A 17,890-nucleotide genomic window follows, 5' to 3' on the forward strand; every position below is an offset into this window, starting at 1 on the left:
AGACCCACATGTACTCTAGCTTCCAATATAGGGGCAAATTCAGACCAACAGGGTCCAAACCCTAGCGTATGGCAGTCTATGCCCTTGTAAGGTGACATGCTTTCCATTTGCTGGTGTTAGCTCTGCTTTCATGTATTCATGTATCATATGTACCTAATAGAATGATGTGAGATGTGACACGGAGTAAAATATGAATATTACTCATGGATTAGTCGATATTCACAGAATCCCTGAATTTAGTTTGATATTCACGGAATGGATCATCTATAAAATGAACGGTTCAAATGAAAGAGAGGAACATGGAGTGGAAATTATCATTCAGTAAGCATTATTCCTCCACTATTAGCAAATCTTTAGCTTTCAATGCATCCAAATTCGTAAGGAAAAGGATCAGCAAGGATAGGATTTGGCACCGTTGAGAACTATTTAGATGTATGAACTCCCATGTTTTAAAATTGACTATTACATGCACATCTTTGTTAACAACATAACATCCATAGTAACCGAGTGAGATTAACATTTAAAACGAAGGTGCGGCCGTGTGGGGGCTTTAGTTACACCTTCGATAAGTTATTCTCACCGGAACAGTATTGAGTATTGTCACCATGTTATGTCCAAGATTCCCAGTATCTCCTTCATTTTGTTCATCTTATTCAAACACAAACAAACTTACATCCATTGGTGGACGTTCATACTGAACGCAGAACCAAATCCACAGTTGAAATTATGATGAACAGTAACAAGGGCGGATTAATATCCACTTGTGTTTAGCTAATTTGCAGGAGTATTCATTCATCATGATGTCCTGTTAAAGACATGGTGTCTGGGCTGCATTCTTTTTTTCTTCAATTAATCCACCACAATTTACAATACAATCTTTCTACAGATTTGAGAATTGCTGAAAGTTAAAGCAAGTTACTATAATATAAGAGAGAAACGTAGAGTTCAACTAACGAGAACAACACTTCACGGAAGAACACATTATCCACAGCATGACATTTCCAACGGTTCAACAAATGAAAAAAATACATTAGAGTTGGGGAAAAAGAAGTCCCTGGCATGAAAAGCTGCATGTATCTCTTTCAATCACAAGAAATTAGGAACAATGCTCTATTCCCATATGAACAACCCAAAGGAATGGACTAGGACGAATCTACGAATCACTCAAGGCCTATATCAGCTACCAAAAATTGCAAGAGCAATCAATTCAAAGAATCAAGGTCCAATGAAAGGTTAAACCATACCTTTGGCTGAGGTCAGTCTATGAACAATTCAACAAATAAGGTGACCATGGGTCGGCCGGCAATCAAAATCTTCTATTGGTTTCTCCAGCAGATATAGAGGGGCCTTCGGGCTTCACTAGATGAGAACCTCCTCTGTTATTGATATCGAGCCCCTGGAATCGGCCAATTGAATCCTGCTGCATCATCTCTGAGCAAGCATGTGATTGGGCTGCTGCACCAAGCATAGGCTGATGCGGAGCTTGCATATTAGACTGGAACTGATGAAACTGTGGCAGCTGAATGTTCTGAGAATCACGTGACCCAGACTGTGGCTGACCGGGAAAGTAGGAGGATTGCGAATATGGAAAATGGTGCATTCCCAGGTTGTAAGAATCAGTGTGTGTTAGTGCTTCTCCAGTTGCAATCTTGAGCCTCTCAAGTTCTTTCTTCAGTGCATCATTCAGAGCTGTATTGTGGAAACAGTAGAACAAGTGATTGGTGGTTAGCAATTGCCATAGTAATTTCAAGGTAAGAAATGCGCAGGTTAATTCCTGGTTCAAAAAACTGTAGTGACCAGACTAATGTGCTCAGAGAGACCACATCATTAATTGTGTGAGACAACTGGTGTTAGCACCTACTTTTAGTACCTCAGACTCAAAGGAGTCTTACACGAGTATTCTGTACTAGTGGATAAATTTGACCGGTAATAACCAGTGATAACACTGAATCAGCTTAGACCAGAACCCAGATAATGGTCCATTTTGTCGTAAAAACAGGAAAATCTAAGACAAGTTGCTGGAAACTGAGATGCAGCCATCAAAATATAAATGGTGGGCATGCATGAGACATACCATCGCGTAACTGAGCTTGTTGTTCCATAGCTTGCAACCGAATCTTCAGCTCTGTGTTCTCAGAAGACAATCCCGTTGTATCTCTCTGAAAAATACAACAAGAAAACATAAACCTCACAGAGAGCTATGTAGGCAAGCAGGTACAAATTGTAATTGGGTGAAAATCTTGGGTAAATGTAGGAATGATAGATAATTTCTTAAATCCACACCAAGGTGTATGAATGAAGAACAAACGACTCCTAATTACAAGTTTTATCAAAGTAATCTCTCTCTCTCTCTCTCTGATGTGGCATGCAGCATGCCCATGCAGATGAACTATATGAACTAAATTACTATAATATGATAGGCCAAACCAGCCGAGTATTTCAGTAAGAACCTGGAATAAAGTGAGTTGAGCAGATAGAGTAGTCGCTTCTGTTTGAAGGGTCTGAACTTTCCTTTCAAGTTCTGATATGTACCGGGCCTTCCTCTCTTTTGACCTAGCAGCAGACTGCCGATTTGCCAAAATCCTGTATCAATTGGCAACTTGCTTAGAAAATAACCACCATAAATTTCATTCAACCAACTATCTACACATTTTTGTGCAACAGAGCGAGTGTTCACCATTAAGTATTATATGAGCAATATGCTGTATGCTAAGCTGTATACCCAAAATCCAATGAAAAAGTATTTCAATGAGCCATAGCCATCAGACAACAACTGAAAGATGAATGCTTTTAGCCATGTGACTGAATACAGATCTGTGTGTGTGACTGGGATATCTATGTGTTCAAGTAGTTAGACCTTAGAAGACATAAAGGAACAAAATGATGATGTTCCTACCAAACACTAAATAATTGAAAAAAATTCTTGGCCATTTGATGGAAAACATAAAAATAACCTAAGAATTGTATGCCAGCTCTTGTGGATACCCTGATCAGATCTACTTCTAATCTGATAAATTAAGTTCCTTGGTTTGATAAAGTGAACAATAATATCTCTTCTACCAAGAATAATACTTTCTCAACCACAAAAAAGCATGGCTATTAAATGTTTTTCCACCTAAGTCAGAGAGTGCTAAACTTCACTCTGATGGCTTGATTAAGACAAGATAGCAACACAAAAGTACTAATTAGACTAGTAGTCATGCTAGAATATAAGGATGCACAAGACTTCATCCAAGAAATCGGAGATCTCCTGCAATATATACTGAATAACCAAACCGTTTCCAAAATCTGTTCTTTAAATATTTGGCTCCAAGCTGATTTATATATATGAAAAATTTCAACCACAGATTAAATTCAAACTACTACAATTATCAAACAATATACCTCTTGGCTCGCTTGGGATCGACGGCCCAAAGCTCAGCGAGCTTCTCAGGAGCCATGGCCTTCTTAGCCTCTATCGATTCCAAGGACCCGTCCATGGAGCTGCTATGCCTGTGCCTCGGCCTGGCGCTGCTCCCCTCGCCGGAGCCGGCCTCCGCCTGCGACGTTGACCCGGCGGCATTCTCGGGTTTGGGGCCGGAGGATCCATCCTCGAGCTTGGATCCGAGCTTCTCAATGTCCATGTAGGTGCAGAAGAGGTCGTCTTCGGAGCCGAGCTCCTCGAAGCTGGCGGATGGGCCGTCGAAGGGGTCCTGCAGCAGATCCAGGTCGTCGGGGATCCGGAAATGGACCTCCGATTGGGCGCGCCGGTGGTAGGAGCCGCGGAGGGTGAGGCTTGGGGTGGGGTCCGGAAACGACGTCGTCATAGGGAGGCGGGAAGAGTCCTGGGAGACGGCCGGGTTCGGATCCGGTTTCGGGTTCGCCGGATCTTGCATTTTTTTCCTTGGGGTCCACGTCTGGGAGCTCTCTCCGCGTTTCGGGCTCTCTCTCTCTCTATCTCCGTACTCTCTGGTTCTTTTGGGTGTTTAGAGTGAGTGTTACCTTTACTCGTGATCTTGGGGGGACATACACCTTTGGAGCGAAAACGAGAGGTGGGGATACACCACGACGTCGTATGGGGTTGGTTGACCAACGGTTTGGGCTTGAGGGTCAAGGACATGGGCCTACGTCCAAAACTCCAAACCCTTTATGGGCGGCATGTAATAGAGAAAAGTTTTACAATTATCTTATCAGTAGTCTCAGCACATTAAAATGTAGATCAACTTCAATCGATTAGTTCGATATCAGGCCAAGCAAATATGGAGCCGTTTTATTTTTGTATTGAACTGATTTACTTGATGTACCGATACAGTAATATACTGTAGATAATAGGAGTATTTTAATGAGACGTTTTGATTGTTATTTCCTTATATTTACTTAGTTATTTCCTTAAATAAATCTCTTTTGTTTTGGAAAGTTTATATTTTTAGAAAGTTTATATTTTCAGTAAAAATTTCTATTTTTAGTAATAGTTTCTATTTTCAGGTCCATGGAGCAAACAAAACTGAATGAGCTCAAAAAGAGAAAGAAAAGATAGGAAACGTTGGAGAGAGCTATGACAAGGCACAAGGGCTTCATAAATGAGCTGAAACGAATAAATGAAGTTTTCCTGGTCCAACAAGGAAATCCTGTTCAGAAGAGGAAACTTTCACAAAGCAAGACTCCTAAGCCAATCAGGAAGTATGGTCGAAATAATGAAGAAAAATGGCGTTGGAATAAGATTCTTGGAGGCACTAGGAGACATCATGACTTGAAGATGACACATGGAGGCCTAAGAACCTTCTAGATTAATTATGGATTTCGGCAAAAAGGTAAAAGCCCAAGTGATTTTGGGTTGTTGGACGTAAGGAAAATATTTTTGCGAATTAAATCTGATTTTGCCATGGGAAATCATAAAGATAATGTGAAAAATCAAGGAAAAACGTTGGAAATATTCTAGAGAGAGTTTCAAGGGATTGTGCAACAAGAAAAAACTCAAAACAAGTCCAAATTCGTTCCTAAATCCCCTCAATATATTTTGGATGAAAATAAGGAATAAAATCTGCATTTGTCATGAAAATCAAGAGAAAATCAAGGGGAGACGTTAAAGATAAGGCCATGGAGAGTTTTAAGGGAGAAAATGTTCAAAATGTGTCCAAATTCATTGTCTAGGTTCATTCCTTGATATTGAGCCTAAAATGAAGAAGAAAATCAGATTAAATCCACATATATTTCCTCAACAATATATTAGGGACTTATTTTGAAGGTTTTTGATTGGTTGGGTGACACAACAGAGCTGACATGGCACTACGTGATTGGTGGAAGCTATGTGGAATTATTAAATAAATCTCTGGGAAAATAAAAGAAGATTCATGAAGCTTGGAGACCAAGTTCACGTCCCCTATATATACTCTCCCTAGCTTGACGTTTTACAACATTCTCTCATTTAGAAAATACTTCCATAACGTCAGAAAGCTTTCTCCCTCTCTCCATTCTCTAGTTGCAAGTTCTGCATTTTCAAGCAAGGAGAGGAAGAAGAAGAAGGAGCCGTGAAGACATAGCCTCCATCATCCACCTTGAAAACTTGCTTCCAAGATTCAAGAGTCCAACGTTCAAGCTCTCCATTTCCATCTCCACTCACGGTGTAATTCGATCTTTTTCCTTGTAACCTTTTGGTTTTCCTTGTTTGAATTCGTAGGAACTTGTTTATAGTTAATAATAACATTTAGGGCAAAGTTTAAGCTCAGTTTCTATGTTTAAATAAAGTTTTCGAATTCCATAATTGTGATTCTAAGTTGCTTATGTGAGTTTGTTCGATTGAATTTGTTTGATAGAAAACTTTTACATGTTTATCTTATATGGGTCGACACTTATAGGATTTGCATGTAATTGGTGCTAAATTTAGGTAAACAATTCACCTAATAGTTTTGTGAACCTAAATCACAAGTAGTAAAGGCTTTAGACAAATGTCGAATTCAATTCAAGAGGATTGCAAATAGGTGAACTTATTCATATTAAGTTGTGCACTTAAGTTGATAACCTTTCTCTATGCTTCTTGCATTGAACATGTCTTGATTAGCTAGCTTTCTAGACTTTGATTGTATGTTTAATAGGATTGATCTAGGTGTTTTCACTTAGATTAATTAGTAAAGGAAAGTAAAATATGCGAAATCATTTGCTTCGAATGTTTCACATGATCAACTTCTTTCTCATGACTTAGATGATCAATTACAGGATTTGAATCGAATTTGATTACATGGAATTGGTTTTGATCTTTGTTTCTTACGTTTCATTCTTGTACATGTGTTTTTGTATTTTGTTTATTTTATTTAGTTTAATTTTTGAAACCATAATTCTTAAACCCCCCCTTTGCGTTATTTGTATATATGTTTGTAAATATTATATTTTGTATTTATTTTAATTCTTTATTTGTTTTACAATGACAGGTGTACCCTCAATCTCCGGATTTGAACAATCTCTATTTACCGTATACTAACGATGACATTTTTCAGGGTTAAATTATACGCTTCCTCTTAGCGTATAAGTATACGAACTTGTAAATTTATTATCGAATATTAGAGTACATTCTGATTGTTTTGGGGGAATTTCAATATTCTCATTGTAAAATAAAAATCGTTTGGAAATGAGTTTTGAGATTGACTAAAATTTGACTTGTTTTCTGTTGATTGAAGAAAAAGCTGTAAGTAGTGGACAAATTAGGAATTGAATTATCCTATGAAAAGAAGAGTATTTTTTTTAATAAGGGCTAGTGCGAGTGTGCGACTACCCTCAAACATTAATTAGTGAAAGCATTGAATACATGATGCCTAAACTCCATATTGTAATATGCTTGAAGATAACATCCCTAATAATATTAGAAATCTTCACAACTACAATATATTTAAACATGCACCAATTAGTAAAGAAAAGAAGAGTATTAACACCGTAAGAGCTCTACAGTCATGGCCATAAAGTTTTGGAAGGAGAAGCTGTGCGTTCAAATACCTAAGTAACAAAAAGCAATAGAAACTATAAACACGTAGAATTCTGCTCATTTAGAAAAGCAAAACCCCCTCTTGAAGATTGCCTCGGCCGTTAAATTATAGCTCCATCCCATGCACGTTTTGGAAACTCAAGGGGAACCAAACTTCTCCCGTGTAAAAGGGGAAGGAGGTTGTGGATAGTTCGGTTCGTAGTCATAACTTATGATGGTCCTCCGCGGAGGAATGATGTTTTGGTGAAAAATGGATGTTGTGCCATTCGACAAAGGCAATGTCGTCATCCATAGCCTCTGTCTTTATGTCGATACATTCTCCATACCCATACGGTATTTCCTCCAATGCAATATATCATTAGTGGAATGAGGTTCCGCTGTCAAAACAAAACCGACTAGAAAAACTAGTTCTTTCTAATCGGTTTTGTTAACGCTTGGATCCGTTGGGGGATCTAATTAACGATAAGTAAAGATAGAGAGAGCGACACAAGCGAAGTATAGTGGTTCGCCTCCGCATGAGCGGGAGACTACGTCCACTTGAATGTGCACTAGTGTGTTGAGCCTTGCGGCCTAACAAGATTACAAGAGATGTAATGAATGTGTTGAGTTGTGGGAGGAGGCATTCCTTTTATAGATGAAGGAAGCCATCTCCTTTACATTTTCTTAGATGTGGGACAAGAACCCACTATTCTAGTCTAGAGAAGCATATTGTGGAGACAACTTGGCAAGGCCGGAAATGTGACTTCCCGGCGACGGATTTGCGACTTCCGGATACCGTAGCGTAGCTTGAACATAGGGCTACAAGATGTAAGTAGCGGTTGGGCCTCACCATGTCTCGTGGATGTCCCAAAGTGGGTGTTACTTATGCTTGGTGATGTAGAGAACTAGCTTGCTAGTGTAGGTATAAACAAGTCCCCGAAGTCCCCGAGTAAGAGTAGCTTCTTGGTTGGGGAGTTCAAACCATGAAGTCATCAAGCATAAGTAATATCCGAGAGGCGTACGGCCCCTACAAGTCCCCGAGCTCTGCAAGCAAGAAGGGACTCGCTATCCTGTATCACAAACGACAAAAATTCGTATATGTAGTTACATCGGAGGTGCACTAATATATGAAGTGCATGAGATAATGGGGCGTCGCCCTGCCGCATGGCGGTAGGTCGTAGACCATAGACTCGTGGAGCCCGGAGGCTAGACCATATGTAAGAAAACGTGAAAAAGTGTGGTGCCCGGAGGCTAGACCACATGTATGAAGCATTGTGAACCGAGAGCGTAACTAAAGCATGTTGGATAAGTGGAGCGAGTTAGGTGTTCGAGCAAGTTGGGTGTAGGCGCTGTATGAGCGTGCGGGGCGTAGCCCAAGCGAGTCGCGGCCATGCTTTGATACCCAAGCGAGTCGTAACGGTTTCGCAAGCGTTTATCCGAGCATGTTTAATTGAGCTATAAATGTCACAAGGTTCTAGATGAATGTCACATGAAAGTGAATTTAAGCATGTATGTGTGTAGCATGTACTTGTAGGAAAGTTGCTAATTAATAACATGTTGTAGGCATGCTTAAGGGTCATGGAGACATGTATAGTTATGGAAAAGGCTCTATTTGCAAGAGCGTAAGAGATAAGATAGAGGTACTTATCTTATGCCGAGTTGGAGGCTAGCGGAGTGTGGCCGAGCGTGACGGTCCATTGTTCCGACGAAACATCATAGTAGAAAGCTAATGATTTCGCTGACTGAAACGGTGCTTGTGCCTCGTCAACATAAGATAAGGTAAATGATTAGCACTTTTGTTCATATGATGAACCGATCAAGGAATAAAATTTGATTAAATATGTGCAATAGATATGTAATGTGCACATGTTTGAAAATGTCAGTGGTGACCATAGTAATATTGCGGCTTTGTATATATGCATGGCATTAAGTGATAGATACAAACCTACACCCTGTACACGTGCACCGGCTATGTTGTCAAGAGACGTTGAACTTAGATGGACATAAGAAGCATGTATTCATGGAATGCATTTCCGTCAAAGCATGCATGAATACCCAGTTGCTCACATGATGAAACAATGGTGATTCAATTTTTGAATATTGGAGGTAAGTAATAATCATTGTCATGTTGACAAGTGATGAGCTGTAGCCCAAGAGGTATGCACTTTCAATATGATGGTATGTATATAGAGGCTAAACACAATTTTATGAGCTGCCAAAGAGTACTTTGGATTTATGATGATGAATACCGACCATACGTCCTAGTTGTGCTGTGCATAAAATATGTTTTAAAGCAACTAAATTGTGTGTTGTAGGTGTGCACACGTAGCCAAGTATGAAATATATCATGCTATTTGATAGGTGGCATTAGAGCTGTGTATCATGCTGTTATGTAAGACAGAGAAATGTAGATAGATAAATAGGTGTGTGGTATTGCTGATACGTGGCCTTGCACTATGCCATAACAAACCATGTGTATCAGTGTGTAATAGAAAGCATGATACGTGTGTGCAGCGGCCATCTCACAGACGTAATTGCATGGATAGATTATTAATGTTCACTTGTTCGTAGAGAACTCAGTAAGCATATAAAGCATGAAGGAGAAAAACTCATCTTTAATTGAAGCTCTGATCAGCGTAGAAGCTGAAAGCTTAGAGCCCAAGGCCGTGCTTGAAGGCAAGTGTTTGAATGAATGCCAATAATTGAAGGAACATCCAGAAATGTTCCTGGAGGTCGTTGTGGATGACCGTTGGTTGATAGGGAATGAGCTCGAGTTAGTCATGGATGAGCTGATGGTCTTGACGGGTGCAGGTGAACGGTCACGTCAATTGGACCTTGCCATTTGCGGTTGCCGCTTGGCGGTGATTCCTGGCGGTTTGGTGATGCTTGGCGGAAGCGTAAGGCAGAGACTGAAGGACAGGCCAAAAGGTCTGCTGGGTGTGTGGAGTTTAGCGGTGTACAGTCAGCGGTAGCACAGACTTGGTGTTCAGCGGAGCTTTGGCGCCTTAGCCAGCGGTGGCTCCTCGCAGTGAAGGTTAGCGGTGCCGCTGATGGATATCTAGCGGAGCTTTGTTTCCGGCTGACGAAGCCTAGCGGAGAAGTTTCCCGCTAGCGGAGGAGGTTTTGCACGGTGGGTCAAGATGGTCAGCGGAGGAGAGTTCAGCGGTGGAGCAGCTCGGCGGAGCGGGGCTCGGCGGAGGAAGCCTTGGTTGGCGGTAATGCTCAGCGGTGACTCAGCGGAGTCGTGTAGTTTAGCGGTGCCGCTGACTAAGTTCGGCGGAAGTGATGGTCAGCGGTGGAGCATGGTCAGCGGAGGAGTTGAGTCCGGAGCATGCTAGCTCAGCGGCGGATCGAAGTTCGGCGGAAGACTCGGAGCTCAGCGGGTGAGAAGTTCGGCGGAGCGTAGCGAAGTTCAGCGGAGGAGCTCGGCGCTGCTGGTGTTTTAGCGGTGCCATGACTGGGGTTGGGGCGTTCAGCGGTGCCGCTGACAGAAGTTGGCGGTGCAAGCTTTATGTTGCCGTTGAACTAGTGTGGCGGTGCCGCTGATGATGAGTGAAGAATGGCCATGGGTGCCTAGAGAAGTTCTCTGGGTGTCCAGAGCAAATTTGGCCGCCCAGATTTTTTTTTGCTTTTTTTTTTGGTGGTGCCAGCGTTGACTTTCATGGGTTGGGCGTTGACCAACCTTGACTGGCGTTGACCGACCCCGCCGGGCTTTGACCGGCTCTGCCGGGCGTTGACCGACCATCTCCAGCGTTGACCAAGCATTGACCGGTTCTTATTTGATGTTGAACGAGTGTTGACTCGACACTTTCGGGTCAAAGTTCGTGGTAGGTGACGAAGCCTTTGTGTTGGCTTCCCACAGACGGCGCCAATGTTAACGCTTGGATCCGTTGGGGGATCTAATTAACGATAAGTAAAGATAGAGAGAGCGACACAAGCGAAGTATAGTGGTTCGCCTCCGCATGAGCGGGAGACTACGTCCACTTGAATGTGCACTAGTGTGTTGAGCCTTGCGGCCTAACAAGATTACAAGAGATGTAATGAATGTGTTGAGTTGTGGGAGGAGGCATTCCTTTTATAGATGAAGGAAGCCATCTCCTTTACATTTTCTTAGATGTGGGACAAGAACCCACTATTCTAGTCTAGAGAAGCATATTGTGGAGACAACTTGGCAAGGCCGGAAAGGTGACTTCCCGGCGACGGATTTGCTACTTCCGGATACCGTAGCGTAGCTTGAACATAGGGCTACAAGATGCAAGTAGCGGTTGGGCCTCACCATGTCTCGTGGATGTCCCAAAGTGGGTGTTACTTATGCTTGGTGATGTAGAGAACTAGCTTGCTAGTGTAGGTATAAACAGGTTTTAAGGCCATCAACAACAAAAGACTGCTTATTTTGTGATGCCTCAGACGTAGAAGGCTTCCCAGCAACTTTGCTTGCTTTTCCTTTGTGCTTTGAAAGCATCACCATTTTCCACAACACAAGCTCCTGTGGTAGATATTGTATGGGTTAGACCAAATAACCAAACATAACTAGACCTGAAATGTATAAATGGTCTAAACCACCATCAACCATATATGTCTCTAGCCTATGATATATACTGATATATAGTGACTTGATTGGTTGTTTTTAGCTTGTGGCAAACATCCTGGTCTAAACTAGCAAATGGGTCCTTTTAATCGGCTACGAAGGGACCAAAGTACCAAACCCAGAACTATTATTGAAGTAGTATAGTACCTTAACTATTACAAGATTAGCAACTGTCGACATTAGCGTTACCTCAATAATTATGTAATAAGAATATAAGATTAGATCGTTCTGGGATTTGACTTATGTTGATAAAGAGTGTAGGAGTGGAACAAGCACTTTGTTCTGGGAATAACCTTTTCTTCTTAACTCATACTTGAGGTTAGATTAGGATCAGGTACTTTAATCCAAAATTCTTAGGCAACCTTTTCACTCACTTTATTTTTTGGTTTTGCAAATGACTACCTTTTTCTTTTCCTATATGATTCTAACCTTTAATCCTGTATGTGGGTAACTGAAAATTTTAGTATGGACCAAGATCCACATGCACCATGAGTGAATAGTATCGAGAATTAACTCATGGTGCATGTGGACCTTGGTTCACCCAAGACTCTTCGGTGTATAACATCTCAACAATAATGGACACCATAATGAAAAGACACCCATCTTAATCTCATTTGGTATCCTATCTCGAACTCAAATGCCCATTAGCCACAATCCAGATACTACAAGACTTTCACTGTAATATTTGTCCATATATAACCCTCTCACAATCCACAAAAACTATGATATATCAAGGCAATCACCCTCCTAGCCTCTCTCTGCATCACTTTATCTTCTTCCCTCTTCTTTCTTACAAGTCTGTGTTATAAAGGTGGAGTCTTGAAGATTTGCAGTATAAACTAAGGTGATCAATTAGTTGATTACCCTTCAAGTTTCAACCTTTACAGTCTTTTATGAATAGTACTATTCATCGCCCTTTACCTTACCACCAAATTATGCTCTTTTCAAAGTCATATTAAAGGCCCATATCAGACTTTAAATCCTCACTCTTTTCTGCTATTCCAGCCTTGAGCATCAAAAAGGAGCTAGAAGTGGATCAAAAAAGAGAGAGCTGTGTAGCTTTGTACATGGGGGAGATGAATTCCCTTCTCTCAATCTCCTTCGTGGTTCGATTCTGTGCCAAAGAACCATGGAGAAGCCCAAATCCAAGCCATTTTGCATAAGCTCAACAAAAAAAGAAAAGGTACGAAGTTTTGAGACTACTTACTCAAAATTTTCTTCTTCATCATACCACTCTCAATGGTAAGCACTGTTCTTCATCACCACCGTCCACACCGCCTCCTCCTCGACCCAGGCCAGCCTGCCAATGAGAGCAGAACACATAATGGACCATACTCGAACGAAGCGAATTTCGACACCAACATGGTGATCATCCTAGCAGCTCTTCTCTGTGCCCTGATATGTGCATTAGGTCTAAACTCAATAGTGAGGTGTGCCCTCAGATGCAGCAGGAGGTTTTCTTTTGAGACCCCAGATGAGGCTGCAGCAAGGTTAGCAGCCACAGGGCTTAAGAAGAGCACATTGAGGCAGATACCCATTGTGTCATATGGGACTGGGGTGCTTAACATTCCTAGTGCCACTGACTGCCCAATTTGCCTTGGGGAATTTTCAGATGGGCAGAAAGTTAGGGTTTTGCCAAAGTGCAACCATGGGTTCCATGTGAGGTGCATAGATACATGGTTCTTGTCACATTCTTCTTGCCCAACTTGCAGGCAGTCATTGCTGGAACCACAACCACAAGGTTCAGATTCTTCAGAAGGACAGAATGATGTGGTGGTTGCTGTTGCTGGTGATGAGGCTAATTGATCATAGTGCTTGGACATTAGGCAAAATAGAATTGTGACTATCTTTTGTTTTGGTTAAATGTAGCTAGCTTGTTGTTTTTAGTTTATTATATTAGTTATGGTAAGAGATCGATCTATCTGAAGTGCTATAAGCAAATGCCTAATGAGGTTTTTGAGGTTGACAAATGTTTGTTATCTGCTTTTTTTTTCTTTTTTGCCGAAATTGCAATATATATGATGGATAATGTTATCTGCTCTATGTTGCTCTAGAGGTGGTATTTAACTTGAAAGTGAAAATCCCTTTTCCAAGCCAGGGAATACCAATTGGATAAAGTTTTCAAGTGTAAACTTCAACCCTCTAATCTCCATATTTAGGGTGTAAAGGAATCTCTTGCACTCTTGGAGTTCAGAAGAATTACATTAACACATCCTTGTTAGACTTCCATATACACATACTTCAAAACTCGAGTACATGTTATAAATATAATATGAGCGGCAGATTTAAGAATTTTTCTTCATGAGACCATAATTTCAGTTTTTTTCTTTATAAAGTTATCTCTTTAGAGCAAGTTCACCCGTTGGGTCACCGGGTCACCTACTATTCACTACTTTTTAGTGTATATTTTCATTCTCTAGGTCACGAAATACACTGTGCTCGTGACCTAGGGCACAAAATATACTGTGCAGGTCACCATGGTGACCCAGGGTACGAAATACACTGTGCTTGTGACCCAGATGATGAAATTAACACTAAAAAATAATTAATAGTGGGTGACCTGGTGACCCAACGGGTGAACTTGCTCTTATAGCAATTCATCAAACATATTAGTGATATTACAGTATCCTTACTGAAGTCCTTACTCGTGCTTAGGTCTTATTTGTCAAACATGTCTCATTCATTCACCGGTTGATAATATAATACTTTTTATGTTTTGAGGAAGTCCCATGAAATATTTTCAATCCCAATTCAAGATCAAGTTATGTACAATTTCCACTGGACAAGTGATTTTCCCGTTCTGTTTTCATTGCAGCAATGTGAAGTATAAACAAAGAGTTTTGTACAAGTACAAGTTTATCATTCAGACCAAACAAAAAAAAAAGTTCAAGTTTATCATCCAAAGCACCTTCCTATTTTGCCCTGTTTGATTTGATGGGCAATTATATCTACTGCCACAAGCATATTGAAAAGCAGCACCTGGTCAGGAAGTATCACACTGTGTGCTGAAAAGAATGGAATCTCAAAACTCTTTTTCCCTTCCATTCTTCACCTCCACTACCTTTTTCTGGTCCACAAAATAAAATTTTTGATTCCTGCATCACTACCTCAAACCATGTTTTCCAAGTAATGAGCTGGTGTGATGATGACATTATATTAAGCATAATATATCAGTTGGTCTACAAAGAGACGGGTTTCTTTTAAACCTGATTGATCTGTAACTTTCTTTTAGATTTTTCTTGGATTCCAAAGATTGCGGCAAATACATTTTTATAGAGAAACTTGTGGTACAATGTTCTGGTTCGATCTCTTGTGGGAGCTAGGTAGTCACGCAGTCATGTTCTACAATTTCTTTCGGTAGAATCATTCCACAATTTGTCCACTGAAAACATGCATTACAGTACCATGTTATGTGCCACTACTAGCTATATCTATATTCTATATTGTAACAGTACTTGATTGTACGAATAGGGTAGCGAGAAAATGAGTGCGAAACTAGATGAACTTTAGTTACGGATCATCAAACCACATGGTGATGTTGAAGTGGTTAACTCGAGAAATAATATTCGAATGCAAAACTAAATATGACAAATATACGTTACTTTGTAATTTAACAGTTACATTAGAAAATATCTCGATAAATATATTACGGTCGATGGATGAGAAAGTTAAGCATATGTTTTCGGTATAGGGCTGACGGTCAGTTGAGCATTTTTTAACAACCGAAGTTAAGTTTTGAGCACTTTCCATTCGGGTTGTTACTTATGTTTGGATTCATTTTGGGCCAATTTGGGCTTAAAATTAGATTAGATTGGGCTAATGTGGGTTGGCCCAACCCAAGTTGCAACCTTGTTGGAATGGTCAAATTGAGTCACATTTCTAAGACAGGCTTCGGTCCAATCCAACCTACCATTTGCACATATCCAAACTTAACTTTACCATTCAGGCTCCAAGATTAGAATGAGGCTTGAAAAGAATGAAAGCCTTAATAGGGAGAACACATCAATGGCTACTGCCTCCTTCTGATGATCTCTGAAAAATGAAGCAGTTTGAACAGAGATTTTTGGATGAACTTCATGCAAGTGTAACTCTCCTAACCATTCACCTTCAACAGTCAAAAGAAATGGCACTCCAACGGCTCTACATTCATATCAGGACCAATTTATTACATAGAACAGGTAGCACAATAAGCAAAACCAGTACCAACCCGCTAAAATTAAAACCATTACAACCACACAACAATGGCCAAGTGACGGTTCACTTGGTCAATTCAGCAGAGAGTGTGTTAGCCAAGGAAGATATGGTTGAAGGAGAAACTCCTTTTGTTCCACCCAAATACCATTTCTGGATCGTCTCGACAACATTGGCATTTTCCACTTTGATCTTCGACTCCTCCTTCCCTTCAGCAGTAAACACAATCTGCACACACACGGTCTCAGAGTGTTAATCATTTGCCTTGTAAAATATCGCAACATGTTATTTGTGAAAGACTTAGACCGTGAATCTTGACCACATATTTTAACAATCCAACATAATCACTTGCCCAAAACGATCATTTCATAACATAACATTCAAATACGGTCACGTGTTATATAGTGATAGATCGTGAATCTAGACCAGATAATTGTTTAACAAAGTAATATGATCAATAGTCCTATTAAACTTCCTCTTATAAATAATATCATTTTCTTTAACAAAGGAGTGATCCTACTAATTACCTAGCTACTTCCTACCGTTTGATCATTCTTACCTCAGCTGTAGGGGAAGTAGCTGGAAAATGAAATGTGATGATGGAATCCTTCTTAAAATATTTTGATTGGAAGAACTCAACAATCTTCTCCAAGGCTTCCTCCTCCTCTTCCTCATATTTGTCATCAGCTGCCAACCTATCCCTCACTGAACTCTCAAGCTGCACCCCATATTGAGACCCTTTGATCTCCTTGATCACCACAACTCTTAGAAATTTCTCAACAGGAGCTGCATATATAGGTACATAATTTGTTCAAAAGGGTATTCTTCAAATAATTCAGATTGATCATCGATATATGATATTCTAACTTTACCAGAAATAAGAGCATCAAAGAAGTCATCATCTTCTGCAAGCTCAGTTCCTTTCTTGGTCTTCCATTTCTGCAGATGTCCAACAATCTCAGGGTCCAAGTAAACCCCAATTGCTGTGAACTTGATTTGCAGAAAGTGTATCTCAATGTCTGTGATCCCTGTAAAAACCCAATTTACCCATCAGTAACTTTTCATTTTCTCTTTGATAAAATTAAACGCAGGAACAAAGACCTTACCATGACCCAGAAGAGCTAATGGCTTGGAGGTTGTGATCACTGAAGGAAAAGGGATTTCATCCACCAACACTACTTCTGCACTCACTGCACCCACTGTAATGCATCAACAGAAAGGGAAAAAAAAAAAAATTAGTTTTGGTACAAATCAAAACAAAAACTGAACAAGATGAACATTATGTTTAAGATCGATCGAGGAAGGGAGTTCTTACTAGCTGTGTTTTTGATCGAGGATCCTATTAGCAATTTAGAAATGGTGAGATTGAAGTAGTTGTCTGGAAGAATAATGAGGGTAGAGGTGACACTTAAGCCTCTATATAATATCTTGCGGGGTGTTACTTCAGCTGACACTCATCTAGGTCTTCCAGTCTTGGCCTAAGTGGTAGGTTGTGGAGGTTGCCAAGCTTGTGACCATCTCACCTTCCCCAACTCAATATGGGAAAATTCCAATAAGATCCCCAAATGTTTATTACAATCCAATATGTGTAACTACCAACAATTTATTGTCCTCATAATCACCTCAGGTTAATCATAGCGAATACGAAATAAGCTATAAATTCAAACGGTCAAACGTTATGAATCTTGATTTTATGAGAAAAATAATTAATTTTGATATTGATTTCCGATACACTCACACGTCAAGAATTTATTTGTTTTTTTTTTTTTTTACTTTGTCAAGTGGAACCTAAAAGCTTCCTAGGTCCAAGATAAACCCCTTCGGCGCATGTGAAATGCTCCAACTGTGCATTGTAGCACAATGCCTAGCCACTTTGACAGCTTCGGGGTTCAAACCTAGATTGGAGAGCACACTCAACTAGGCAATAACCACTAGGCCACTTGCAGTGGTTAAGAATTTATTTGTTTGCGAAGGCACAAAGATTGCCACTTTCTTAGTTTTTACAAATTTTTGTTAAACAATTAGTATCCAAAATGTCGGTTTTAACTTCAACATTTCAAGAAAAGTTACTTAACCAGTTAACCCTATTATCTATTGTGCAGGTTAGGGGCATTTATGAAAATTCCACTTTTGTTTGTATTTTGGCCGTAAAGTAAAATTATATATTCAAAAGGCCTTCA

At 40.3% G+C, this 17,890-nt stretch overlaps 3 protein-coding genes across 3 annotated transcripts; 1 reads left to right on the forward strand and 2 right to left on the reverse strand.

The window, feature by feature from the left end:
* Positions 1-899: 899 nt before the first annotated feature.
* LOC112185784 (transcription factor RF2b) lies at positions 900-3,990 on the reverse strand. Its single transcript, XM_024324133.2, has 4 exons — positions 3,385-3,990; positions 2,451-2,583; positions 2,075-2,159; positions 900-1,689 (listed from the first exon to the last, which is right to left on the reverse strand). Exons 1-4 carry the CDS (start codon positions 3,873-3,875, stop codon positions 1,307-1,309), a joined length of 1,092 nt encoding a protein of 363 aa, XP_024179901.1. The 5' UTR covers positions 3,876-3,990; the 3' UTR covers positions 900-1,306.
* An 8,596-nt stretch (positions 3,991-12,586) lies between these two features.
* On the forward strand, positions 12,587-13,485 carry LOC112171251 (RING-H2 finger protein ATL74). Its single transcript, XM_024308465.2, has 2 exons — positions 12,587-12,635; positions 12,718-13,485. The coding sequence occupies exons 1-2, from the start codon at positions 12,587-12,589 to the stop codon at positions 13,323-13,325; spliced, it is 657 nt and encodes a 218-aa protein (XP_024164233.1). The 3' UTR covers positions 13,326-13,485.
* Positions 13,486-15,508: 2,023 nt separating this feature from the next.
* On the reverse strand, positions 15,509-17,178 carry LOC112185875 (probable chalcone--flavonone isomerase 3). Its single transcript, XM_024324229.2, has 5 exons — positions 17,026-17,178; positions 16,817-16,909; positions 16,583-16,738; positions 16,270-16,496; positions 15,509-15,938 (listed from the first exon to the last, which is right to left on the reverse strand). Coding segments are annotated over exons 1-5 (639 nt in total). The 5' UTR covers positions 17,027-17,178; the 3' UTR covers positions 15,509-15,776.
* Between the last annotated feature and the right edge of the window lie 712 nt (positions 17,179-17,890).

Source organism: Rosa chinensis, chromosome 1 (genome assembly GCF_002994745.2).
Source record: "Rosa chinensis cultivar Old Blush chromosome 1, RchiOBHm-V2, whole genome shotgun sequence".
In the NCBI taxonomy this organism is placed as follows: Eukaryota; Viridiplantae; Streptophyta; class Magnoliopsida; order Rosales; family Rosaceae; genus Rosa; species Rosa chinensis.